This window comes from Oncorhynchus kisutch, linkage group LG7 (genome assembly GCF_002021735.2).
Source record: "Oncorhynchus kisutch isolate 150728-3 linkage group LG7, Okis_V2, whole genome shotgun sequence".
Lineage (NCBI taxonomy): Eukaryota > Metazoa > Chordata > Actinopteri > Salmoniformes > Salmonidae > Oncorhynchus > Oncorhynchus kisutch.
Genome location: NC_034180.2, coordinates 30167217 through 30194947, shown reverse-complemented (window position 1 = coordinate 30194947; position 27731 = coordinate 30167217). Strand labels below are relative to the sequence as shown.

Sequence of the window (27731 nt, the reverse complement as noted above, 5' to 3'; positions counted from 1 at the left end):
TATTGGTATAAAATACTTTAATAAATAAATGGATTGTTCTAAGAACAAACACAAATTCCACTAACAAACCAAGATGCAACTGCTCTTTTGTACAAAATAATTACAATGGTCTGCACATTCAGCCCATGCTCTGGGGCTAGTGGGATTATGCTGACTGGATATTGGTAATGATTTCAATTCCTTTATCATCAAAACATTTGAAAGACAGTTCTTGTCAGAGAATAACAATATTCAACTGTAAAGAACAACAAAAATCATTTTCACTACCGCCACTGAGGTAATGCTCAATGGGTTCTCTTCCTGTCTTAGTGCAGAAACAGGATATAATACAAACACTGGACAACAACCACAACATCAACAATAATAAAACTTGTTCCCTTCATTAGACCAGTATTGAAAGCAGAAATCCAATGCACCACTGCAGGGCTTGGTAACTGAGTACTGCTGAAAAGCAGCAGTGTATCCATCAGGCTCCATCCCAGACAACAATTAAACCACAGGATTGATCTGATAATGGCCTTGAATTGAATTGTAGTTACTCCTGATTCCGAGCTAAATCACGATGCTGAAAGCCTGCTAGCACCGTTTCTGTATCAGATCAACCTAACCCCTCCATGCACTGGTACACCCCTGCAATATAATAGGACATTCTAATGTTCACATACAGTAGCATAGTGAATGGGACATGGTGAGCCAGCATTCATTAGGGAAACTTCCAACAGATAGCTCCTACTAAAGCAGCAGACGAGGACAAGCCTAGAACTAGAACTAACAGCTCTGCTTACTCACAATTTTAAGTGTTGGAACAAAATAAAATCAGAAAGCAAAACAAACAAGCACTTAGAATAATGTGTTTCTGTCAATGGGACCCTTGATATTGTCCATAATATCTGTATAAAACCAGCCCTGTGTCAACGGACACTAATAAAACGGAATGACATCATAAAAAAACAAACAAAACAATCTTATTCTTTAGAATAACTATAATAAAAAGGGTCACTTAAGTTACTAAATTCAAATATACAGAGCCATTTTTATATTTACATATATACATTGTTCAAAGAAATACCTTTATGGTGATATGAAGAGGTGTGAAAAGACATGTTTTCCCTTTATATGAATTGAGTTCTGGATAAATGTTTTGAATGAGATGAAATGATAAAAGGGCTGAAGGCACTTTCTACCAAGCAAATAATAAAGCATCTCGGCTTGCAGGAAGTGGTAGAGTAAAATGCACGTTAAAGGGATATACTGTACATAAAATCTTTAGAAGCATTGACATGTCATGGAAAATATGTTTATGCTCATAAACTAATGCTGACCTCAGGTGTTATATACTGCGTATAGCTTTCAAAGGGTCTTATATATAACATTGTACATCATTTTACATATACAAATGACATTATTATACCAAGAGAACAAAGAAAAGGCCCACGGTGCGGGTTAAGGCAGATATGGACTAAATGCACTAGTAGTAATGTAGTAGTACAACAACAGCTGCCATTCAACGGCTCTCCATAGTCCTCCAATGGCAGTGCTCACGCCAAAGTCACATAATACACAAACTGCTCAGTGACATGCGGTGAAAAGAAGAGCTCTCCTTTAAAGGGAGCGACAGTTTGTAAAAAAGAAGAAAAAAAAAAAAAAAGTTTCCTTTTTCCTATTTTCAACAGTGTGATTTAAACTGAAATGCGGGTCTTTTTTTGTTGCTGAAATGTTCATTTGCAATGCTTTTAGTAGATAAGGAGCCTCCATGTTGCAGACAAAGAATGTCAAATTAAATGTAAAACGTGTCTGAAATCTTCACTATTGGTGTTTGTGTTTTTCTATTAGATGGAGACATTGTCTTTAGTTTGAGAGGTCCCACCTCTAGGCTGTGCTCATACATAATGGTCTTTGATGTCTTCACTGACGTTGGCAGCGTTGAGGTTTTTACACCGGTTGTCTTTCGGGCTGTACGCTGTCCGGTGGGGGGGTTTGACAGGGGCACTATGCATCGTACAGATCACTCCCCCTTTGCCCATCACTTTGTCCTGCACTCCTGCCAAGGAGCACTTTTGGGTAGAGAACTTGTCTAGCTCCATCCCTCCCCTCCTCAGCTCCTCCTCCTCTCCGTCCTCCTCCTCGTCTCCCTCAGCCCCGTCACACGTTCGGTCTGGAGGGTTCATGAGTTTCTTACATTCGTGCTGAATGTCTTTGCCTCGGTTGTCTTTGTGCTGTGGCAGGCTGACCCTCAGTGGCTCCAGCTGGTTGTTGACGGTGCTGTCCTCTGCTGCAGACTCTCTCTCACGCTCTTTCTTCCTCTTACGGGTCCACCACACACACACCACGATACAGAAGATCCACAGCACACTGAACACCACACACAGCACTGGCACCAGGTGGTCTAGAGACAGAAAGTCCATAAAATTATACTTTACTATAATGTATTGTAAGGCTACCTAATCAAAGCACAGTATAAGAACATGCAGACAGTGAAACCAAATCTAGTCCGGTCACTTACCCACAGACTGGGGCATGACCTGCGTCTCCACTTTGACCTCCACCACGGCCAGCATGACAGTGCTGTTGTGGCGTTTGGACAGGGCACCGACGATGGCACTGGCAGCCTCCTGTATCTGACCACGGTCTCCATTCTGCTCCTGACCATCCTGATCATATGACTGGAGAGGGAGAAAGGAGGAGAGATGGTAAGTCAACACAGTAGAGCCCCCCCCTCCCTCTCCCTCACACTCACACCCAGCGGGTCTAGTTAATTGCCTAATAAGTGGACCAGAGAGTCCAGGGGGAGCAGAGGGAGATTAGCTGGATGCTGTGCACTTCAATTAGGAGGAACAATGGAGAACAAGCAGAGATGTGGCTCCCTGGTGATCTCTGGCTAGCTAGTCAGTCAGTAGCCAGTCAGTCAGCAATACTCCTCTTTCTGTGTAAGCAGAAGCTCATTCATTCACACACACACACACACACAAGCAACTTTCTGAAAGTTAACAGCCTATGGGCTTCAGGGTGGACTACAGGCCTCTTAGTGCGAACTCACAGAACCCGCTGGATGGGACTAATCTGCAAAACCCAGATCCACAATACATTAGGTTGAAATGATGTGACTTCGTGTTGAGTTCACTTCGAGATCAAGACTATTTCATAATGGTCTAAGAAAGCACAACTAACATTTGACTGTAAGCCTGACAGGGTCTAAGGAGTTTCATTATTGAACTCAGTACAAAGCTACCAGGACGTCAGACGCACCACTCCTTTTCCTGTACGTCCCCAAACATGACTACATCACAAGAAAAGGCCTAATCCCCTCCATTAAGGGCTTAGTGCCCTGTAGCGTCTGATTTCCCCTGTGTCTGACTGGAGAGCAGCGCCTGGGTGGCCACGCCAGTCCCAGAGAGAGGGAGAAAGTGAGAGAGGGAGGGAGAGAGAGAGGGAGGTATTTCATATACACGGCCTATGAGAAGCGAGAGAGGAGCGACTGCACAGTAACAGTAAGGTGGACCAAAGTAAAGCTAAATGGCATCCAGATGTTCAGGCAAAGGACGATGCGCTTCAAAAGGCACCACTTTTACAAGTCTACCCTGGATCCCATTTACAATGACCAATTAAGTGTGTGATTTAATAAAGTGAAAGAAAGACCCTAAAGGGGTGTGGTCCTTGGGGATAACTGAAAGAGATGGGAGAGAGACTATTCTTGCAGGCGACCGTGGGAGGTGAGGAGGAGGTAAGAGGGGATCATTGGCAGATGGCAACAGCTCAGAGACTGAAGGTGGGGGGCTGAGGTGGGATAGGGGTGGTGGGGGATGTCAGGCACTCACCATGGCAACCTCCACGGCGTCACTGTTGGAGTAGGACAGGTCACAGAGAATGAGGAGTGTGCAATCTTTAGCCAGGGTCTGGGCGATGGGAAGGTACCTCAGCTCCGAGCAGATGTTCTCCACAGTGGTGCCCTTTGATTAGCAAACACACACACAAAGAATGATAAGAGATAACCATTAGCATTTTCGGCTGAAGTGACTGCCAGCTCCTAGCTAATTCCATTCACTTGAATTCTCGGGTAAAAGTTTGGGGAAGGTGTTGTCGGAGATTCAAGTCTAGTAAAAAAAACATCTGTAACTGATTTCTTGTGTTTTTTAAATGAAATCTCTCATCAAATGATGATGACATGTACCCACCTGTGGAACTTTGTCTCTGTTAAAGATGAGTGTGATGCGGGCACAGCTGTTGTCCAGGTAACCACTGTTGGGTTCACACTGGGTGTGGAGGGGCGGAGGGGGGTCGGGGGTGGAACACACGCCCCACTGGTGGCAGGGCTTGGCGAAGCAGGTGAGGAATTGGTGTTCCACACATTCCTGTCCTCTAGGACACGGGGCACTACTGTCTGGACCGGCACCACCTCTCTGCAGCAGGCAGGGCCGTCGGCCACACCGTACCTGTACACACAGACAGAGTTCATGGAGGCAGCTCACACACACACACACCGTCACTATGTGTAATAAAAGCAAGTCTCACCTTAGAACAGCGCACAATGCCATTGACACACTGGCAGGTATTACACTCCTCCTCCCATCGACTGCCGTGAGGGAACTGCAGGCCGGAGTAACGACAGGCCTTCCCGATCCCTATCACTGCAGAGAGGAGAGAGAGGAGCAGGTTTAGGACTAAGGCAACATCAGGCTTAGTCCTTAGAAACTCTTCCTACCACGCGTGAGGTCAAAGGAAGAAGGTTCCCCCACTACATGGATACAGTAATAAAGGTGTTCTCTCTAAATGCTTATAAAAAAGGGATCCAAAAGGGTTCATCGGCTATCACCATAGGAGAACCCTTTTTGGTTCCAGGTAAAACCCTTTTTGGTTCCAGGTAGAACCCTTTTTGGTTCCAGGTAGAACCCTCTGTGGAAAGCGTTCTACATGGAACACAAAAGAGTTCTACCTGGAATCAAAAAGGGTTCTTCAAAGGGTTCTCCTACGGGGACAGCCGAAGAACCCTTTTCGGTTCAAGACAGCACGTTCTTTTCTAAGAGTGTATAGCTGCAGTGTACTCACACTCTTGGCAGTGAGGCCCAGCCCGGCCCAAGGGACACACACAGAGGAAGCTGTTTATCTCATCCACACAGGTAGAACCATAGGCACAGGGCGATGACTGGCACTCATCTATGTCTGATGGGGAAACATGAGGACATTACTATACACATATCTCTAGTCTACTGCAAGGCACCTAGCTAGAATATCATCACAACAGGGGATAGGCTTATTGGTTCTCATGTCTGGCATCCCCACGTGAAAAATAGACCTTCTCTGAAAAGGGGGAAAGGAAAGAGGATTGTCCCTGAGAATGTAAGACTGAACTGACCTGTTTGCAGAATACAGCTGACCTCTCCTCACAAGAGAGGTCGGAGGTTAAGACAGGCTTCCTAAAGGCTTCCTAATCTGTCCCTCACAAACAATCAGCTCAAACTCCCCCGTCCCCTTTCACCCCTGACCCCTCCAATCTGACCCCCCACACCCCTCTGGTTCCCAGGGACTCACTGATCCGACAGTCTGGTCCGGCGAATCCCGGGGCACACTCACAGCGGAACCAGTTCACGCCATCTACACAGACACCACCGTTATAGCTGCAGGGAGGAAACAGAACCACACATCAATACGTCAGCCTATCCCATAGGAAACACTGGCACAGGTGCAGCAGCATACACAAGCCTGAAGGCTCAGACTACAAAGAGAATACATTCACATTCTCAGGTCTAGATCCCAACAGCAGAATCCCAAGGCAAGGGACTAGAGACTGTGGTCTCTAAAGCTGATCCCTTATCAATGTTCAGACTTCATATGTAAATCCCAAACTGACCCCATACCGTGCTCGCCCTATACCCCCTGCTACCCAGCCCCCCTCTCCTGCCTACACTGCCCCATGCTCAGGGGTCAGCGGTGAAGAATAGGGAGAGGGGCGTCTCTTTCCACCCCACTGCCCCCCTGTGCTAATCCCCCTGTCAGTCATTGTGGTGGCGGGAGCCTTTGTCCACTCAGCCCCTCTGATCCACGGGACCATGGAATACCCAGCTGTCAGGCCCTGCAGTGTTCTGTAGAGGAGTCAGGGATACACACACTTCCCCTTTCACACACACACCTTCACAGAACAAACTTTAATGGGAAATCTCTGAGCATTAAATTAGATTTGTGACATGAGCGGTGTGTGGGAGTCATGTGTTCCTGTTTTAAAACCAGAACATTGAGAGAATATGATCTTATATGGGTGTGTGTGCTACTGGACAGGGAATGGGGTAAGAAGGCTGGGTCTCATCACTTGTAAGAGAACCAGTACAGGAGCCAAGAGGTTTAAAAGACTTTTAAAAGTATTTAAATTCAATTTACCAGGGTTGAGGATTGCAGTCATTTGCATCTGGGGAAAAAAGGGGATAACACAGAATTAAAATCAGTGTGTTAGTTTATGATTATAACCTGGATATAGTTCAGTATATGGTGCCTTACTGTGTGCACATGTGGGCCCCTCCCAGCCATCCTTGCAGATGCAGGTGTAGGCATCACCCCCTCCGACACAGGTCCCTCCATTCTCACACGGGTTAGAGTCACACGTACTGTTCTTGGCTGACAAAATAAATAAAGTATGATGAGTTTAGAACCTATATTCACAAAATGTATTAGCAATAGGAATCCTATGGAGCATATGGACCAGAGCAGTCTATTGAACTTTTCCTTGAACGACACAGGCAGAACCGTGCAATAATGGTTTCTCACCTGTGTTACAGGTGCTGCCCACCCACCCTGAGAGACAGGTACAGCGGAAGGTGTCCCCATGGTCGAAGCACGTCCCCCCATTACTGCAGGTACTGGAATCACACTGGCTCTCACGTGAGTGGCAGGTCTTGCCTTTCCAGTTGTCCTGGCACTGACAGTAGAAGTGGTTGAGCAGGTTCACACAGCGACCTCCATTCTTACAGGGGTTCCTACTGCACTCATTCACATCTGAAACACCACCACCAGGAATCAGTTAGAGAAACACACACCATGGAGAGGTACATTAAAACCACCCAGGGACACATACACACACTCAAACTTACCCATGTCACACAGCGTGCCCTCCCAGCCGTCAGGGCAAAAGCACTTGAAAGAGCTGATCCCGTCAATGCAGGTTCCTCCATTCTTACAGGGAGGCGGCACACAGTCGTTTATGTCTGTGGGGGAGGAGAGACGTATGAAAGAGAATGTGGAGGATGAGGAAGATGATGATGATACTCATACAGTAAGGACCAGGATGTTCAGTCTTATGGTATGATGACGGTGATGATGATGAAGTGTGATGATGATGGTGTGTGTCTGCTCACTCTCGTGACAGTATGTTCCAGTGAAGCCCGGTTCACAGGAACAGGTGAAGTTCCCAGCAGGCTGGCTGATGCAGCGTCCGTGTGGGCCGCACACATTGGACGAGATGTGCCACACCCCTTCCTGTGTGCCATTGGTGGCCACGGCGACAGTACAACTGTCAATCACTGGGATCAAAACAGAAGGAACGACAAGAGACTGTTGGTGAGATGGGTTGAAATGAGTGTTGGTCTAGAGGTTGACCGGAGGACTGAGCAGCTTAAGAGCAGGTTTCAGTTTAAACTAGACAAGAGAACTGCCTGGTTAGCACTTTTACAAGGGGTTGAGTTATTGGAATTGAGATGACAACAATAGGTTTATAGATTGGTTTGTACCTTCACAGTGATTTGTCTTACAGTGGTCCTTGAGCTCAGAGCAGGTCTTGCCCTCAAAGTCGTCAGAACAGGCACAGTAGAAGTCATCCATCAGACTGTGACACTGGGCCTGGTTCTGGCACGGGTTAGGGCTGCACGGGTTGCTCTGCACCTATGGATGGACCGCCGGAAGAAAGGGTGGATGAATGGATAGACAGAGGTATAAATACATAATGGTGGTGTATAAAAGAGAAGATCTGACCTGTCAAAGGTCTGGGAAGGACTGTAGCTCACCTCACAGGTGGTGCCAGTGTACCCATGTGGGCACTCACACATGAAGCTGTCCAGCAGGGTGTGACACCTGCCCCCGTTCCTACATGGGCCGCTGGCACAGCTGTTCCTCTGGATGTCACAATGCCGGCCCACAAACCCCGGTGAGCAGGCACACACGTAGCCTCTCTGCCCCTCCTGTACGAAGCGTGAGAAAAACACATGTCATTCAGTGGCTTTCATACCCATGATGTCAACCATAGATATACTATGAATGGGTGGCATCAAACATGGTGGCTAGATTGCCTTATTAAATACAGATTCCTACCTTGCAAGTCGCTCCATTCTGACACTGTCCATGGCAGCTGTTGACATCTGCAGAGGTGAAAAGAGAGAACTTACAAATACAGTACACCAGATAGGACAGGGGAACATGCAGGGGTAGCATGCACGTGACACACAAACAAAACATAGGATGTGCAACTTGGTTAATGCTTCAAAGAAACTATCAAGATGCAGGAAGACATGATGCTGTTGGTTAAAGTGCATGCAGTGAAAGCCAGTGAGGTTGACAAAAACCTTCCAAGATATCTACAGGATGTGCTTCTCATAGCCATGTAAAAACACGATCCATGGATCTAGATAAGCATTGTAGGCCATAATAAAGCAGAAAGCCTGAGATAGGAACAGGACAGTAGGCCAGTGGCCCAAGTAGGTGACAGAGCTAACTGCAGGCAAAGTGGACAGAGGCACATTGATTGATTGATACTGACTGATGTCACAGTTCTGGCCGGCCCATCCTCGAAAGCAGGCACAGTGATATCCACCAATCAAGTTTTTGCAAGAGTAAGCATTGAGGCAAGGCTTCCCCATACACTCATTAACGTCTGCGGAGTGAAGAGAGAGAGAGATGAGAGAGTGAGACAGAGAGAGAGTGAGAAAGAGAGACAGAGAGAGAGTGAGAGAGAGAGACAGAGAGAGAGAGAGACAGAGTGAGAAAGAGAGAGTGAGAGAGAGAGAGAGTGAGAAAGAGAGACAGAGAGAGAGTGAGAGACAGAGAGAGAAAGAGAGAGAGCGAGACAGAGAAAGGAAAGAGAAAGGAAAGAGATAGACCTAAGAGCCAGCATCCAAGCCCCACCACCCAGCAGATCTCTATAGTACAAGGCTACACCTGCCTTTAGAGAACTTTCTCAACTCGGTTACATTTGATTGCATTTTTTGCCATCCATTTTGCTGTCTCTGCCTCCTACCCTGACCATTTATTTTAGTTCCCTACACTATTTCTGAATGGACCTATTCTCTGACATCCAGAGCTCTCCCAGTGGTTAGTTCACAAGGCAATGGTCACTAACACCCTCTCCCTGGACTGACCAGAACACAACTGCTTTCCCTCAGAAGTGAGGAGCACCTGTTGGGCTGCGGACACCTGACACCCCTCTCTCAGGTACCACTCGCTCACTGAAAGGGGAACCGCCTGCGCACTGAAAATAATGGACCGCGTAACACAAGACCCGAAGCTTGTGTTCCTCCCTCAGCGTGTTTACAGGTTCTAAAGTGTTTCCTCTCCACATAGCTAAACAGTGGTGGGGTGAGGCTCTGCTCTTGGTGGAGACTAGAGTACATACCCCTTTTACCCCAGTCTGTAGCCAAAGATAACCCCCTGTCAGGCTATATCCGTCCCCAATGCTAGCTGTTGCCAGGCTAGGTGTTATTTATAGCTTTACTCAAGTCACCTGGCTCGGGTTACACATAATGTCCAGCTTTCTACATGGACATGCATACACCAATTTCAAATTAGTATCCACGCCATAGTACTAGTACAGGCTCAACAGGGTGAGAGACACAAACAACCAGATACTAGACGAGCACAGATTCCTGGCATACGATGGAACAAGGCATTATCGACGATTTCAAGTCAAGATTCAAAAACACATCACAACATATCACAATCACTTCAAATCAAACACGTAATTGAATTTAGCATGCAACCCCCCCCCCCCCCCCCCCCCCCCCCCCACCATCACCTCTCCATTCCAGGCTTACCTATCTGGCAGGTCTTCCCAGCCCACTGTGGGAGGCAGAGGCACTCAAATCCGTTCTCCATGTCGATGCAGGTCCCACCCTGAGCACAGGGGTTGGATGCACACTCGTCCGTGTCTGGAACACACACACAATGATGTTAAGGCTCAGCTTTGTAAAAACATGGGGGCACACACACACTTTGGGAGGGGCAAGATCGTGACTCACTCACCTTTAGCGCAGGTGGGCCCTGCCCAGCCTGCAGGACAGTGACACTCAAACCCAGACGGTACCTCGTGGCAGGTGCCCCCGTTGGCACAGGGGTTAGACACACAGGCGTGTTCCGCTGGACATAAGTGGACAGACAGGTGAAGAGAGATGTGTCAAAGTGACAGATGACATGGATAGCTCAAATACAACAAAATATACAAGCAAACTATCAACCCTAGGACTTTGGCACTGACCGAATTGAATTTGTCATCCTTGGCCAGTTGTTTGAGGAGTAATGACTGACTCACCTATCTCACAGTTTTTGCCTGAGTAGCCGTCAGGACAGGCACAGTTGTACTCATCTGGCTCCGTGTTCATACACGTTCCTCCATTCTTACACGGCTTGTTCGTCCCACAGTAGTTCAGATCTGGAGAGAATCATTCAGGAAGGATTACATGTTACACTGTAATGGACTCATAGGAACACATCCAAAGGGTTCAGATGGTAAAGGATATGTTTCAGACTGAATACATTGTTATAACAAGACTTCAAAGGGCCGGACATGGAGGCATACAGATGCCGTATCTTCATTTGTTCGTCCTGTTGTTGCAGGAAACTGTTGTGTGTTCAAGGTTTTAAAGGGCTTCTAAAGTTTGTAATTTCCACTTTCAAATGTCAGACTTGATTTGCGCTAATGAAAAACGTATCAAACCCTACAAAAAATGTCCACTAATTATAATCAATAAAACAATTAACATTTCCTGCTGTAGCAAACTGGCTCAAATTAAGATCCTACCTCTGTACTGTTACACATTGCTAAATGTCGTCTCTCCATCTTCCTCTCCATATTGTAACTCTGTAAGTGATATCCTGTTTCTAGCAGTCAATCTAAACTGACCTCTGTTGACCACCTGCTGCTGAGGGGCTCTCAGAGGTGACCTTGTGCTCTGTGACACTACAGTGAGGTCAGGGGTCACTGTAGAGGATGTGTTAAAAGTACGGTGGGACAGGTCTACTCTGTCTTCTTACCTTTTTCACACAGCAGGCCTCCCCAGTTCTTCTCACAGGTGCACTGCCAGGGCTTGACACAGGTCCCGTGGACACAGCCTGGGTATGGCAGGCAGTTGTCACAGAATGGACCCTGCCACCCGTACGTACACCTGCAAGACAGATTAGAGACACCATTAGACATTAGGAGCGGACGACCGATTGTCTGGTCTTAATATGATGTGCATATTTTGTGCAAAACATGGAAGGAGTCAAAGACGCACGGATGTCATCAGGACAGGCACTGTGACACTGGGCCTTGCTACATCTTGAAAAATTCATCAGTCCCATTAATAGATGGTTCATAATTGAACCAATACTCATAGGACAAGGCCTTCTGCAATACATCAACCACATGACAAACCTGTTCATGTAAATCTCAAGGTAATCTCCATCAGGAGCCAGACATAGTGTCTTCATCTAGGTGAGCAGTGACTCCCCTTCCCTTCTGAGGCTCCTAATCTTAGACCGAGGGCCAGGGACGGGGACGGAGCCTCCTGAGACAGATAGCATTGCAAGCTAGCGGTGGCGGACGGTGAAGGGTTAGCTAATCTGTTGGTTTATGGCAGCACTCTGTTATTCCAAGGCCAGCGGTAACCTTGCCCCACCTGTCCTGTCACTTCTCTCCCTGGGCTATTTTAAGACCACTCTCCTGCAAATGGACACCAACCAAACCCTACACTACTAGTTGAAATGCTGTACTGGAGGGAGTGAATGTACTGCTGGGTGCTGTGTGCTGTACATGTTCTGTAGTATACGGCACTGCAGTCACACAAGACGTGGTGCAGTACTACTTTGTGTTGTAGTCTACTACTGTACATGTGTAAAAGTACTGAAGTGTGCAGTGGTGTGCTACTGTATGTTAGTGTGCTGAGGTTAGTGTATACAGTAGCTATATAACAGGGGTGGGTAACCACTTTGGCTCGAGGGCCATATTGGGATTTCAAAATTGAGTGGAGGGCCGCACATCAGTTTTCTGGACCGATTTGTTTGTCAAAAGCAATTTGCGGGACAGAAAAAGGGCAGTTATTAAAAACGTACAGGACCATTATCAATTCTGCATAGTTTTAGACGTTCAAGAGTGGCCTGGAGTTTTTTTCTCTCCCAAAATAAGCAGCAGTAGCAGTAGCAGCATTGAGAGGACATGGTCACAGTGGGAGCAGGGAGAGACCATGGTGGCCACAAGGCTAGGGTGGCATTACCATTACCAAACAACCACCTTACCACAGACCCATCAATGAAGGGCTCTTAGCTCAGCCACAGTTAAAATCTTTGTTCCACTCCTCCTGACATTTTCAATGAGAAATGCTTTCTTTTATGAGAACTAAATCAAACCGGTCTCTTACTCACAGCTATCCCCACTGAACAGATCTATAGGTGTGGTACAGTACTCACATCAGAGAGATACACAAGAAGGTGGTCATACAAGAGGATTTGAAATGGAATACTTGGTTGGTTCAGCCGTGCAGACTAACATGTACGTGACTAAGGCTGCTGGATGGAGTCCACACTCCCAGCCAAAACAGGCCCAGGATAGGAAGAGGGGATTGGGGCTGCAGACATGGGCAGAGGGGCCATGACACACCGATGGAGGAGGGGAGGAAATGCTGTGGGAAAAACAGGCTGCCACTAGAGCTACAGACCAGGTCTGGTACAGGAAGGAGAACAATAGCTCCTGACTCAGACTGAGGGGGGGGGGGGGGGGGGGGGGTAACACACTGTATGTTCCATAGCGAGGTGGGACAGGGAGGGGAGTGGGGAATGTGGGGGTCAAGCTCTGGTATGCGATCAATCCTGTGTCATCATTATCATCCTCATTGAACTCAAAAAGAGATCCTTCCCATTATCCAACCCATACATCCAAATCTCTGTCAAAGGGATGTCAATGGACACAGTGGTACAGAGAATGAAGCTACCCCAGACTCACGTGCATTCTCCTGGGGCACTGCAGACTCCTTGCAGCAGGTTGCAGCCCTGCTTGCAGATAGCTGTGAAACATTGACAAAAGGATTCACACATTTACTCCTAATATCATTAGAGGGATATCTAAGCATTAGTTTCAATGTGTGTATTTTGACTCAGAAAAGTCTTGCACATGGATTGTATCAGGCTACTCCCCTACTCACCAGTTGTACAGTAAGTCCCCATCCAGCCCTCCATACATCCTCTATTCCCAAACTGGTCACACACGTAGTGGCCATGCCAGTCATTACGTGGCCGGCACAGCTTGTTGCACTTGCTGCCATAGTAGTTCTCGTCACAGCGCACGCGGATGCTGTACTCAAAGTTGGCTGTAAGACCGTTGTATTGGATAGTCTGTCTGTCATCTCCAGGGTTGATCCTTTCTTTACGGACACTTCGCTCAATCAACAGATCCTCACCTGCATGAACAAACAAAAACCAAGAGATTTGATCATCATTCTTTAATGGACGCTTGACAACATGCATGCAACTTAATAGTCAAAAAAGGGAATTCCAGCTAGCCCCGTATTCAAATGTTAGGACCTGTATGCCTCAGTACAAGTCCTAGTAGTGTCTAGAAGCAGGAGAGAAACTAATCTGAGAGAACACTGTTGTTTATCTGCTGCTGAAGATCAGAGGGTGACCCGAGGTCAAACACCACTGTTTCCAAGAGCATGAAAGAAAAAAGAAGGAAAATAAACACAAATAGAGGGTGTAGGGCCAGAGCTGCGGGAGCTTGATAACCAAATGCTTTTAAAAGTTTTCCTGCTTGTGAAATGCGTTTTGTCCGTCTCCCTCCCTCTCTCCCCTTTCTCAGGAAATCCAGCTCTGACTCCTCCGGAGCCAGGACGGAAATAATACGAGACGGGAACAGACGAGGAAGGGCGACATAGGAAAGGGCCTTTCGTTTCTTTCTCAAGAAACAGAAACACTATGACCCAACTGGCTTGGCTTCTACAGCCACATCCAGAGCCCAGGACTGGGCACTGAAGAGGGGGCAAACAACAGGTACTCAACCCTAGATGGATAGTGTGCTGATATTAGGCAGGTAGTCAGGACTCTAAGGAATTATAGTCCTCTTCATTAGATGGATTCTGTATACCTTCAGTTATGCAGATATTACTATTGTATTATCTCTTTCTATCTTACTTACTACACAGTCCAGGCTAGCCATGCTTACTTCCAAAGTTAACTCATGATAAAGAAGTTAAAAAACACTGACAATTATTGAAATTGTCACTTGCTGTCCTGATTTTCTCAATTTTATTGAGAGTTAACACACTGGCATAGATTATCAGTCACTCTCCCACCTGAAAACTCAAGCACTCACTCTGCTCATTTCCAGCAATTAGATATAAAAATACAGACCAATCATGGACTCTGTCAGCGGAGAAGGAGACACTCAGAGAGAGGCCGCTGTTACTAGGGAGAGCAGGCAGAAGGGGTGTGTGTGTGGTGACTACAACACGGGCTTACACAAACAATGAGGGGGCTTCAACACAGTTGACCAAGTCAAGAGCGACATAATTGTCTGTTTTCAAACAGCCAAGATCATTTAGTCGTGCGTGACTAGTGGCATGGTCGTCTTAAGCCGATGTCTGTTGTCAGGCTGTTTTCAGCATGCTAAACTTAGATATGATCATTAGTAGTCAAGTAACATTAGCTCACTCATTAACTGATTAACAAGATACTCCTCAAGACAACCTTTTCTAAACTGAATTTACCAGTAGTCCTGATAGCAGCCCACTGATCATCTTCGATTTATCCATCCCCTCTATCGTTCTCTGATGGTGTTAAACTGTGTGTTAAGAAACACTAACACTAATAGCCATGCCACCACCTAATAAAGAAACAACGGGCAGCCTGTCTGTTTAGTGTTTAAACACAGAGCCAGTTGCTGGGGCTCCCTGGAGGATAAACAGCACTAACTTAGACTATTTTTCCTGAGCCCTATCCAACTCACTGCCCTATCCAACTCACTGCCCTATCCAGCCCACTTCCCCCAATGCCCTATCCAACCCACTGCCCTATTCAGCCCACTGCCCCCGATGCCCTATCCAACCCACTGCCCTATCCAGCCCACTGCCCTATCCAACCCACTTCCCCCAATGCCCTATCCAACTCACTGCCCTATCCAGCCCACTGCCCCCGATTCCCTATCCAACTCACTGCCCTATCCAGCCCACTTCCCCCAATGCCCTATCCAACCCACTGCCCTATTCAGCCCACTGCCCCCGATGCCCTATCCAACTCACTGCCCTATCCAGCCCACTTCCCCCAATGCCCTATTCAGCCCACTGCCCCCGATGCCCTATCCAACTCACTGCCCTATCCAACCCACTGCCCTATCCAGCCCACTTCCCCCAATGCCCTATCCAACTCACTGCCCTATCCAGCCCACTTCCCCTAATGCCCTATCCAACCCACTGCCCTATTCAGCCCACTTCCCCCAATGCCCTATCCAACCCACTGCCTTATTCAGCCCACTGCCCCCGATGCCCTATCCAACCCACTGCCCTATCCAGCCCACTGCCCTATCCAGCCCACTTCCCCCAATGCCCTATCCAACCCACTGCCCTATTCAGCCCACTGCCCCCGATGCCCTATCCAACCCACTGCCCTATCCAGCCCACTTCCCCCAATGCCCTATCCAACCCACTACCCTATCCAACCCAATGCCCTATCCAACCCACTGCCCTATCCAACCCACTGCCCTATCCAACCCCACTGCCCTATCCAACCCCACTGCCCTATCCAACCCCACTGCCCTATCCAACCCCACTGCCCTATGCAGCCCACTGCCCTATTCAGCCCACTGCCCTATTCAGCCCACTGCCCTATCGACTAGCCTCAATTTGACCCGTCCTCTGTTAATTTAATGTATGAGGTGGTGAGAACGTTGTGAGCTTGTTATCTGTGTCAGCCAATTGCAACTCAATAAAATGTATAGCTAAAACTGGTTCCAGCCATTCACCTCACGTGCGCCTGCTGCTGAGGAGAGAGAGAGCGAGTGAAAGGAACCTTGGCCTTTGGCTACTGTTGATTGCAAAGATGGAGGCCTTTTTCATTGTAGTAAAATGAAAATTAGAGGAAAGTTTACAGTGAAGAGAAGCCGACAAGTGGAATGTCCTCCGTGGGTGGACAAAGATGAGAAGAATGTTGGTGGCCAAATGGACTGTGTGTAACTCACTATTCAGGTTTGATGCAATTTTCTAACTTTATTTATTTAACGTAATTTAATGCAGCAATTTTTAACTAGGCAAGTCAGTTAAGAACAAATTCTTATTTACAATGACTGCCTACCCCGGCCAAACCCGGACGACGCTGGGCCAAATGTGAGCCGCCCTGTGGGACTCCCGATCACAGTGCCTTAGAACGCTGCGCCACTCGGGAGCAATACAACAACCTGTTCGTATTTTCTCTGTAAACAATGACTTGACTTACTTTTCATATTACCCTAACAAAGCTAAGAAACTTTTGTGAAGGTTTGGTGTGGCATGTCTATTATTAGGCTTAGCTACTGCAGCCCTATGAAGGCAGTGTGCGCCGGCGCTCCAACCATCTCCGACAGTTTAACTTGGTGAGGAAGAATGTTTTAGGTGTACCAGAGTTACTCCTTTAATCTATCTCTATAATAGTAGCCTATCTGAAAAGGATAAAGAAATGCATGTTGGTGTCAGGAACATAGCTGCATTATAAGTCCATCTTCCTCTCGGTCTCTCTCGGGCTTCTTCCCTTAGATGTCTTTTGTTTTTAAATATTCATATCATACGCCTAGGCCTATAGTCATGCAATGCCCTGATGCATTTAGTGTTCAAATCTCTGACAGCTGATCCGTGAGGTGGACAATTCTTTTTTTAGGAAATTAAAAAACAATAGTCTATACCGTTTTTAATATGCCATATATTGAAGCACAATGAAACGTTTGTTTTATCATTTGTTAAAGGCATTTTTTAAGGACACCTCAGTAATTGTGGATCATCTGGCCAATATCATTTGTTTATTGATCTTCGCTGGCAGCGCCCTAGTTGGGGGTTTCTTTCTCTCGCTCACCTCTCAGATCTGAATGGGTCTCTGGGATCAGAACCAGCATGGGTCTGTTTGAGTCTGTTTTTCCACAGGGCTTTTCAGAACAGGTCCACTGTCCTGGTTCTATTGGGAACGGGTCTCCGTTTATTTATTTATATCGGGGCAGTGGGGAAAGCTTTTTGGACCCTTGAAGACCTCTAGTCCAGAGGCGCCCTATAACAGGCTGCCTGTCATTGTGTCCAGGCTAATTTAGCAGCAGTAGGGCTGTCAGAGTGTCAAGGCTGCCTGTCAGTGTCCAGGCTGCGATAATGAAGTAGTGTGCAGTAGCACAGCAGCTGCTGGGACGGTAATTAGCAGACAGACATCAGTGGAAAGAAAAAAAAGAGCTGTGGTCCATAATTAATGGCTTAACGAGGTGATGTGCTCACAGGTTTTATATAGAGACATGGAGCACAAACAGTCCCTCAAGCCAGCTGGGTGGGAACTAGCCTGGCAATATGAACAGCCAGCTTGGAGCATAGGAATGCACCACATCCCAGACAATGGCTGTGTAGATCAACAGATTAAACATGTGTTATAAATCCTTGTGACTTATAGAGACAAAGGTTTGATGCGCTCACTTACCACCACTAAAAGTGAGCGGAGTTGAAAGTGGAGGGATTACAGCTGACAGACTGACCTGACATAGTGCACATGCATGTTGAAGGGTCAAACACTGAGACAGAGAGGTGAGCTGGTTGTTGTGTTGGTCTGTTTGCTGTGGTTGGTCTATGGCGGCTCAAATTGACAGTCCATTTCAATCTAGAGCTTGGGCTTTGCATTGGGGACTTTTCTTCCTCTTGTGCTGCTATGAAGCTGCTTTGTATGAAGATGCATTGTTCCTGTGAATATCTAGAGTGGACTCTCAAGGCTAAGTTAAGCAGCACTGAAAACACGAAGTGTGTTGTAGAATCTTGGATTGGCGTGTATCGCATGTTTACTGGCTGGAAAAACACAAAGGCCTTGTCAGGTTACGTAAGCCATTGATCTCACCTCTACGCTCTTTGGTCCTTGAAAAGTCATTGAAGTTATGGTTTAGAAATTCTACTGCTTCTGTGATTTAATTTCTGATCCGTTTTTATGAGAGATTTAAGAGTTTTCGTTTGTTTCACACCGTTTCAATTGAAGGGTTTTGCGCTAGTTTGTTGGTTGCGCTTGTTTTGGTAAAACCATGTGCGGTTACTATGAGCAAGACAACATTGAATGTTTGTTCAACTTGGTTTTCCATACAAAGTGTTCCATTACAAAGTGAACCCACTTTTTGGCCGCTTTCTCGTTCTAAAACATGATACATTAACCCCTCAATAACTCTTCAACATCGGAAATGGCGAGACTAACTTAGCTACCAAATGGACAGACTTCATCAGCGTACTAGTTTAAAAGATGGTTATTCATTATTAGCCTGGTTCTGTTTGAAATGCAGGCACATTATGGAACACAGACCAGGTCATTATTAATTATTATGTTAAAAAAAACATATAAATAATTGGTGCCAAATCATGTGCTGGTGTAGAACCCTTATCACTTCTAAATACGTCCCTCACCCCTAACCTAATGACTTATTTTCATGGGAGACACTGAGGCCTGGCCGGCTCTCCTTACATGTGGTAGTAAATACCTGGAAAGCTGAAGCCTACTGTACTTACCACTGCTACTGTGTGTACCATTGTCCCAGTCCCACGCTTCCACGATCAGAGTGTAGGAAACCTGGAAGGGAAACACACAGGGGACCATCAAGGGGTTATTAGAGTTCATACTCCCCACACACTGACACAGACAGACGCACAGACAGACACAGAGAGACACGGACACATGCAAATTCCTACAGAATGTGGACTGCATTGCATAAGGAACACATGATGATGATGATGATGATGATGATGATGATGATGATGATGATGATAAAGCACACACACAGTTTGTGAGTAAATGTGGATGCTGCTGGTGGGAAAATAACTCTGGTTCCCACACTGATGTCACTGATTAGCTGGATATCAGCCTAAGGTTAGTTAACAAGTGCAACTACTGTGGGGATAAACATCTACTTTGAACCACCGACTGGCACCGAACATATTCCAAATTAACACAGGTGATTAGGCTGTTGGCTCAAGACTCGCTGCTGTACTTATTGTACAGTGATATCATTTCCTTGAAAGGTACACACATACTAACACAATAGAAAATCTAACAGCAGCAGGCTTACTCCAACTGAAACTCCTGGGGAGTTATTTGGGTATCAGTACAGCAGAGCCAGAAAGGAGTTGGCTTTCTGTCAAGTGACTGGGGCCAGTCCAGCAGATGTGAGTTCCCATGCCCCAGGTCCAGGTTGGAGAGGTAAATTATACACATGTCAGATTAGACAGAAGGGGGGAGGGGAGCTGTAGACTGTGGTCTGTAATTTTCCAGAGAAACCTTTTATGACGTCAACCTCAAAAACACCTAGCACAGCCACAACTAGCGAAAACAAAGCTGACCTAAGCTCACCAAACATCTCCTCGGACTTAAAATGAGAACATTCAAACAGGTGAAAAAGGAGCCAAACATTTCTGTCATTTGGATTCTTGGGATGCTCAAAGCTGTTGGGAGGAAACCTTCCACAAATATGACTTCTAAGAATGCTAAACTGCTGAGTATGTGGAAGGCAGAGGAGTCTCGTTCCAGTCCTTCATCTCCCGCCCCCCCCCAGAAGTGACTTATGACACAGTCCCCCTTCATCACTTCTAGTCTCGTTACCCTGTCTGTCACTGTCATCTGCAGTCATCTAACTAGTATGGCCCAACGCTCAAGATTCAGTCAGTCACAGGGATAGAGAGAGGATGAGGAGGCACATTCTGACCACAGGCATGTGTCTTTCACACTGCCACAGAGTACTCAAAGGTCAAGACCTGAGCCACCGAGAACTGCTCATCACCAAAGTCGGTGATGTAATACTCAGTCTACAATACATTGTTATACTCCATCTACCGCCATCAGAGCTAAATGAAATCACACAATGAGTGTTCTTCATGAAAAGCACAGTGGAGGGTGTGACACAAAGAGAGGCTGCCTCCGTGCCCCTCTGCTGTCCTCCCCTGCCTCCCTAGTCTCTCCACTTCCACTGGCCCAGCCAGGCTCCAATAACTCTCGCAGGGAAACAAGACTTGGCTGTGAATGACAAAATCAGACTACCGCCTCCCATCCCCTTCCCTGTCAAATATGACTGGCCATGATTTATGAGACTGGAGAACCCAAAGGTGTCATCTTTGATAATAAGTCATAATAATAACAGTGTAATATCTTAATCAATCTTTCTTTAATCAATCTGAAATGTCACAATGACTGACTTCCAGACAGAATCCTCTCTGGGCTCTGACTCACTGATGGGCTCCCTGTGTGCATATGTCCTTGAGGAGAGGCTGGGAGAGACTGGAGCAGAGGGTGGGGCTGTGGAGTGTCTGTCTGACTGTAGTGTAACCTGATGGACCAGGCAGGGGCAGCAGACGTAGCTCTAGATACTTGACACCTCCCAGCCAATTTATAGGAGTCAGAGGGATACGAGTTTTCATTAGCCCACTCCTCACTGCCTTCACTTGTTCAATGAATAAATGACTGTCCCCCTTCCAATCGCCTGTGTCCTAACACACTGCAAATACATAGGCACTGCTTTAACTAGGGGCCACAGACACCAAAAGGACTCAACATTCTATTTTAACACTAATCGCTATAGGGTTTCACAGAATGTTGTCCGACACCATTGTAACACCCAATTTACAACTTCAGTAGAATTGAGATGAGAGGGGGAAAAACAGCAACACCTGTTAGGAGGATATTATAATGAATAAAACATGTAGAACTCAGTAGGGTACAGTGAGGCTGGCTAATTCAGCACGTTATTAACAGAGAAGCCGCGCTCTAAGGAAGGCCTCTCCTAACCAACACCCTCCAAATGATACTCATACACAGGCTACTCATACACAGGCTACTCATACACAGGCTACTCATGCCGCAAACAAATCAAAACTAATCTAATCAAGCCTTTTATAGCATGGGCGTCCATTAAAGACCAAAATGACCCAGTTAGAGTTTCAACAGCTTGGCTGAGAATTCTTTTTTCTCAGGGTCTCCTTCAGTCACATTAGAAAATAGCTTTCCACATTGTACAGTAACACTTAGGTTATCTTTCACAATTTATTAACAGGAAAACATATTTTTTTAATGTAACTTATTTTTGTTATCCTCAAGTGATTAACACAGATATCTTTTAAATGTAACATGTCAGATTATTCTGACACCAAGATAACACACATTGAGAGCTTTTGGAGAATGGCACCATGCCCAAACTCCACATACAGTATATGAACCAAGTAGCCAGTGGCCATGATGATATCCTGATAAAGACTAAGCCTGACATACCCTCTTCCTCTGTGACACACACTACCTGTATTAGAACTGCCGCCCCTCTCCACAGAGCAGTATTGTTGTTTGTTTCCCCAGGACCTTGTAATGGTCACCAATGAAGCCATAAGTCAGCGTCCTCTGCCGACAGCCTCTCACTTCAAACAGGATACCCAACACCAGAGTGAGGCGTTGAACACGAGATATGTCACAGTCCTACTTCGGAGCGCAACACAAGAGAGGCCTTATGTAAACGCTCTCCAATCCACTCCTGACATTTTGCCCGGTGTGGCTGCCATCTTCTCTCTCTCTCCATCTCTCCACTTGTTTTTATAAATAACACAATACATGCAGACAAAAGTGGAGGTATAAACTCATTGTTTGGCCTGAAAGACTCTGTGACAAAGGGGAGGCCTGCTTTTCTCCCAAGGGCTTGGAAAACTGATATTTCATGTTGGGAAAACCCAACTTATTCAGCACAGCAGTGGAAACTCAGCTAAGGCATGAGTTTTAGACCCGAATCACTGGGAATCACTGCATGTAGGCCTATGCTCGCATGTCAATCATAAGTCTGAACATTTATTCATGTGCGCTGGACTGGCAAACTGTGAGGCTCTCACGCAATTAGCACACACACGCACACAAACGGCCTGAGGACGACTGTTGGATGATAAATTGGAGATAAATCCAGAATGTACCGGGGTTCCCTCACTTCCCTAAAACAACAAGGATTGAGTAACAAGGCTACTAACTGAGACAGAGGCTCCTGATGTTGTAATCGTTGAGAAACCCTAATGTGGATGAACCCTCACCCCCTTCACCCCAGAGGAGGGAGCAGTGTTACAACACCCTTCCTGAGTTCCTAACCATTTCACTATCAAAAATACAACCTGAAAACAAATTGCCATAATATTTGACCACCAAGGTATGAGACAGAGATGCATACAAAAGCCATACAATGACATTACAGTGGGCAGCTGCTGATGTCAAGTATTGGGAGAGAGAGCTGTGGTGTGTAGAGTGAGGTCTCAGTTAATGATATACATAAAGCCTAGGATTTAATTAGCCCTGAACACAAAGCAGCGGAGGGAGGGAGGGAGGGAGGGAGGGAGGGAGGGAGGGAGGGAGGGAGGGAGGGAGGGAGGGAGGGAGGGAGGGAGGGAGGGAGGGAGGGAGGGAGGCTTTGCTGTAGTCCTCCTGGCCTGGTGGGCTGGCTGGCTCCAGCTGAGCTCCACTAACCATGTGAACCGGTACTGGAGGCAAGTGGAAATGAAAGTAACTGGCTGTGTAATAACATGCTAAGCATCAGCACCAGTACCAAGAAACCAGAGACGTTATGCTTATGCACCGGAGTTATGCACCACTGTACAACATGGTAGTTAACCAGACAGAAGGGAAAAGGTAATCCTTGTGTCTAAGCCGAAGTTCTACCTCTGTAGCACCCAAGCACAGCCTGATGAAAGGTGACAGAGTTTTTTTTACAGTGAAAGAAGAAATATGGCCAGGGAGAGAGGGGTAGAGAAACAGCCCCTCATCCATTTGATTTACTCCCATAGGGGTGATGGGAGGACAGATTGCCTCTCAATATACCACACATCGAAGAATAAGGAGGAGCAAATTAAGTGACTCTGAAGAGCCGGGTGGGTCCTAAAAATACCTCTCCCTTGTGACAGAATCCTCACAGAGGGAGGAGAAGAGGCAGCTTCTCTCTTTACAAGCATCCATCCCTCCCTCACTCCATTTCATGAGAAACATGTCACTAAAGACCCAAACAGCCTGAGGGGTTAACCATGAAGAAGAAATGATCATTGAGTGACAGAACAAAAGCTTTTTCTCTTTAATTCATGTCAGGAGCTAGTGGCCCAGATATTCTGGCCAACCGGTGATGCCATTATAGTCTACAAGGCATGCCTTGATAACTCTATTAGGGTTATCAGTCAACAGAATAGGCCTGCCAGTATACTGTACATGCTGTTTACTACAAATGTCTGTCATTTGCTTTGAAAGTAAACTGGGAAGCTATTATTTTTCATGTAAAAATACATGTGGAAAGAGGGGGGACACAAACTATTAGGGGTCTCCTAGCATCTGACAGAAAGCCTCAAACCAAATGCAGCTGTCATGTAGTGTTGGGAGTATGAGGTTGCTGCTGTGCCCTACTGGTGGTCTCAAAACACCCCCACTGCGGTAACCAAAGTCACCTCCTCAGCAACACAGGAAATACTACCTGGCAAGCTCAGCACACCCTGGTGGTTTTAGGACCAACATTAAAAGTGCACAACACTTGAATGGTTATGACATGCTACTACAGTTACAGTAGTAAATGGGAGAGAACATTACCTTCTTCTGGGCTTTTTAAAACTATTTTGAGGCCAATGTCAGAACATTGATGAGCACATCCACTAATATGCCCTTGACTAGCCAATCACAACAATAGAAAACCTAAAAGGGTTCTCTCAGCTCCACAATCTTCTCTTTTGTCCTGTGTACATAGAGGATAATACTGACCCGCTGAGTAGAGAGACAATGACCAAATAATGGCAGACCAGTGAACCTGAGAGGCCAGAAGTAAAGGCATCCCCAAGCCTAGATGGATAGGGATCTTCTGGGATTTTCGCTTGTTTGAGTAGTGGTGACACCGATATCCACTCCCTATGTCACACAGAACTTAGTGGTAATTGTATCTGCCAAGGGCCCCAGGTTACTACTTCCATCTTTTCCTCCCGCTGACAGCTGACCATGAGGACTGATGAATGGATAGGTCACACAGCCAACCAAACATACAACAATCCTCACATTTCCAAAATGAGCAAAGACATTTTGTTTATGAGGAGAGGTATTTGTTCAACATCACTTTGATGCATTGCGAGTGTCCATGTCTGTGCTGGACTGGACTGTAGTAGGCCCATCTCTGTTGTGTAGAACCAACCAAAGATATGATTGGCAGATTACTACTAGGTTACTGTGATGATGCACCAATGAATGACTGAAACCACCATGAGCGCAATTGTACTGTGTTGAGCAATTTCGATGTTCAGACCTTAGGAGAAAGGCACGTGTAGCCATTGACTTACAGAACCAAAGCTAAACCAAATGTAATACATGTCATTTGCTACGAGTTAAAAGTGTATGTGTTCATGGCATTCGTGCTGCGTAAAATAAACACAGGTTTATGCACATCATGTGCGCTTTTCTGGAATGCACTAGGCCGAATACCAACTGAGCTCTAACAATGACATTAGACATGATGTAAAGACCATTCTACCATGACTTTGTACACGATAAAAACATTTAGCACCTTTTTACGCACAGACAAGTCTTACACATAGAGGTGGTCTCCAAAGTGGACACTGGCAATAAAGATGCCACGCTCACAGACTCATCCGGTTAGGACTCGGCTAGTGACTATATTTGACTACTAATGAGTCAACGAATAATAGCACGCCTTATGCAGTGGATCAACAGCTGTAATAATGAAGTATCGTCAACTTACCGGCCAAGCGAACTGGAATGGGATGACGATCTTTCCACCATCGTTGTTTCGGTTTTGGTTGTTTTTGGCGCTCTTAAATTGAAAACTATTTCCACCGATAACGTTAGTAGATCCAGATCCATAGATGCACAAGCCCGTGGTCGTGACATCCGTTTGGTATTCCTTTAGACACACTCTGAAGTACGTATCACACTCATCGCTGCTACAGCGGAGATCCTGAGTGTTCCTTTCTCCGTCGCAGCAGTCCCCGTCCGACAACTCACCATTTGCGTTCTGTACCGCAATCAGCTGCAGCTCAAAATAGCCCGAGGACTGGGACACCTATAAATAACATTTGAATAGAAAATAAATACATGAAGCGTGTAAAGTATTTAAGTACTCTACAGCATGTTGCACACTTGAACATTACATTTTTTCTAAATGTAATGTTGTTTCAGGCTGAGTAGGCTATGAACAAAGTGGTTTTAGATCCATTTCTAGTAAGTGAAGAGGTTTTGGGAGATTTGTGTTTTTAATTTATAATTATTTGATATTATAAATGTTGCTTTATACTAGAAATGTATGTTTTTTTTTAAATATCACATTTTTACCCATGAAAACTGATTGATAATACCTAGATTCTAAATTATAATCCAGGTATGAACACTGTCGATACTTTACGCTGATTGCAATGACTCAGGGCAAAAAGAATGCAAAACGAATTCATCCATAAGGACGCTCCAAACTAGAAATTCCAAGATCACATGATTTAACTGTCGAAAACGTAATTTAATTAGGAAGGGAATTCTAAAAATTTAATTTACGAAATGAATAAGACCTCGTTGTCTGCATGAGCCACTCGCCCAACTGCCGATCAATTAATTTGATCTGACAATATTAAAATTGTAAAAAGTTCTCACCTCAGTCCACACGGTCAGAAGAACACACACTATTGACAGGCAATTCGAAATCCCCATACAATTCCACATGTCTCTGTTTGATTAGTGTAGGCTAACATTAGGAAAAATGTACTTATTTCATAGAAACTGCCGTTGACCGCCGACGTATCGTCTTCTCCTAGCATGCACGATGTGAAAGCGTGATCTATTCCCTACTATATCTCCGAATGAAGAGTAACATAAGATGGGTACTAGGGACACCCGAGGCAGTGTTCTGCTGGTCCAGACACACGACTTTCCCCCACCGTTCGAATCACTCAACAGCAAGGCAAGCGATCGGTTTGAACGCTGAAGCAAAGCCCAGTGATGACTCTTTGATTGACAGTTTAACAAACCATTCACAAAGTCTTGGTTCAAACAGTTGTTGAGGAACCGCCACGAGACAGCCATAGAGGCGGGAGGCGGAGTGTCATACACATTATGCCTGAGTTTGATACATTTATAATCAGAAAACATAGTTTGTCTTCACATATATTTGTTTATTTTTCCTTTTCAAGGTTAGGCTACAGTTTTTATACTTGACTATTTATTTTTACAAACAATGCTTGCCTTATGTTGCTACAGAATAAAGTCAAAGTTACAGCGCAATGGTTGATTGTTGCAAAAATAGTCTGACATTATATAAGTGGCTTGAATCAATTATCAATATTTTAAATTACAAGACATTGCTGTCCAGAGTATGTGGAGAGTGCTCCAAGATACAGGTACAGGACACCTGAGTAGCCAGCTTATTTTACACATAAATAGAGAAACACGTGTCTATCAGCACCCTCTACTGTTTATGTCGTAGGACCCCTGGGTTCAGGTATATACATAGCCGCGGGAAGTAGGGGTGCTGAGGGAGCTGCAGCACCCCCTGAAAAATAGGAAAAATATAAATATGAATAAGAAATACATAAATAGAAAAATGTAACAATTATTTTTTCACAAAAAAACATTCTCCCCCCACACAATATCTATTTCTATCAGGACAAGCACTATTCATGACACAAACTGTTCACACCGCTCTTGTTGTTGGAGAGAATGTTGCAGGTTTAAAGCTTAGTTCCTGCAATTCTACACATTTTGTCATTTTGTGCAAAGAACATTTTGCCATTTTAAAGCTAACTTTTTTGCAATTCTATATATTTTGACATGTCTAATGTGTATTAATGTGATATTTGAGTGACAGAAAACTTACAACAATGTCTATGGCCTAAAAGACCTAAATATAAAAACTTTAGGTGACATGGGCAAGTTGATCTGGACAAATGCAATAACTAACATGACAACAGGAACTGATGATGCACTAACCAATTTCGAAATTACACCACGTTCACTTTACTATGAGAACTTTCAAGAGTAAGTTTAAAGCCGGACTGAGTTCGTTTTTTTCAGCCCCCCCCTTTCCCCATCCCCATTTTGTTAGGTTACAGCCTAATTCTAAAATGTATTCAATTGTATTTTTTCCTCATCAATATACACACAATAGCCCATAATGACAAATTAAAAATAGTTTTAGACATATTTGCTAATTTATACAAAATAAAAAACGGAAATATCACATAAGTATTCAGACACTTTACTCAGTACTTTGTTGATAATCTTTTGACAGTGATTACAACCTTAAGTCTTCTTGGGGATGACACTACAAGCTTGGCACACCTGTATTTGGGGAG

General features: G+C 45.5%; 1 protein-coding gene across 2 annotated transcripts; it reads right to left on the bottom strand.

The window, feature by feature from the left end:
• On the bottom strand, positions 1–26379 carry LOC109893733 (protein jagged-2-like). Of its 2 annotated transcripts, XM_031828902.1 has the most exons (25): positions 26035–26379; positions 25136–25456; positions 18915–18975; positions 13365–13619; positions 13166–13226; positions 11221–11351; positions 10499–10618; positions 10213–10326; positions 10005–10118; positions 8735–8848; positions 8290–8336; positions 7986–8159; positions 7713–7863; positions 7341–7505; positions 7077–7190; positions 6754–6981; positions 6487–6603; positions 6370–6397; positions 5527–5612; positions 5044–5157; positions 4510–4625; positions 4173–4430; positions 3816–3947; positions 2504–2663; positions 1–2386 (listed from the first exon to the last, which is right to left on the bottom strand). In XM_031828902.1, exons 1-25 carry the CDS (start codon positions 26101–26103, stop codon positions 1881–1883), a joined length of 3756 nt encoding a protein of 1251 aa, XP_031684762.1. In that variant the 5' UTR covers positions 26104–26379; the 3' UTR covers positions 1–1880. The 2 variants fall into 2 exon arrangements, with proteins under 2 accessions (XP_031684762.1, XP_031684763.1); XM_031828903.1 differs by lacking the exon at positions 8735–8848.
• Positions 26380–27731: the final 1352 nt, after the last annotated feature.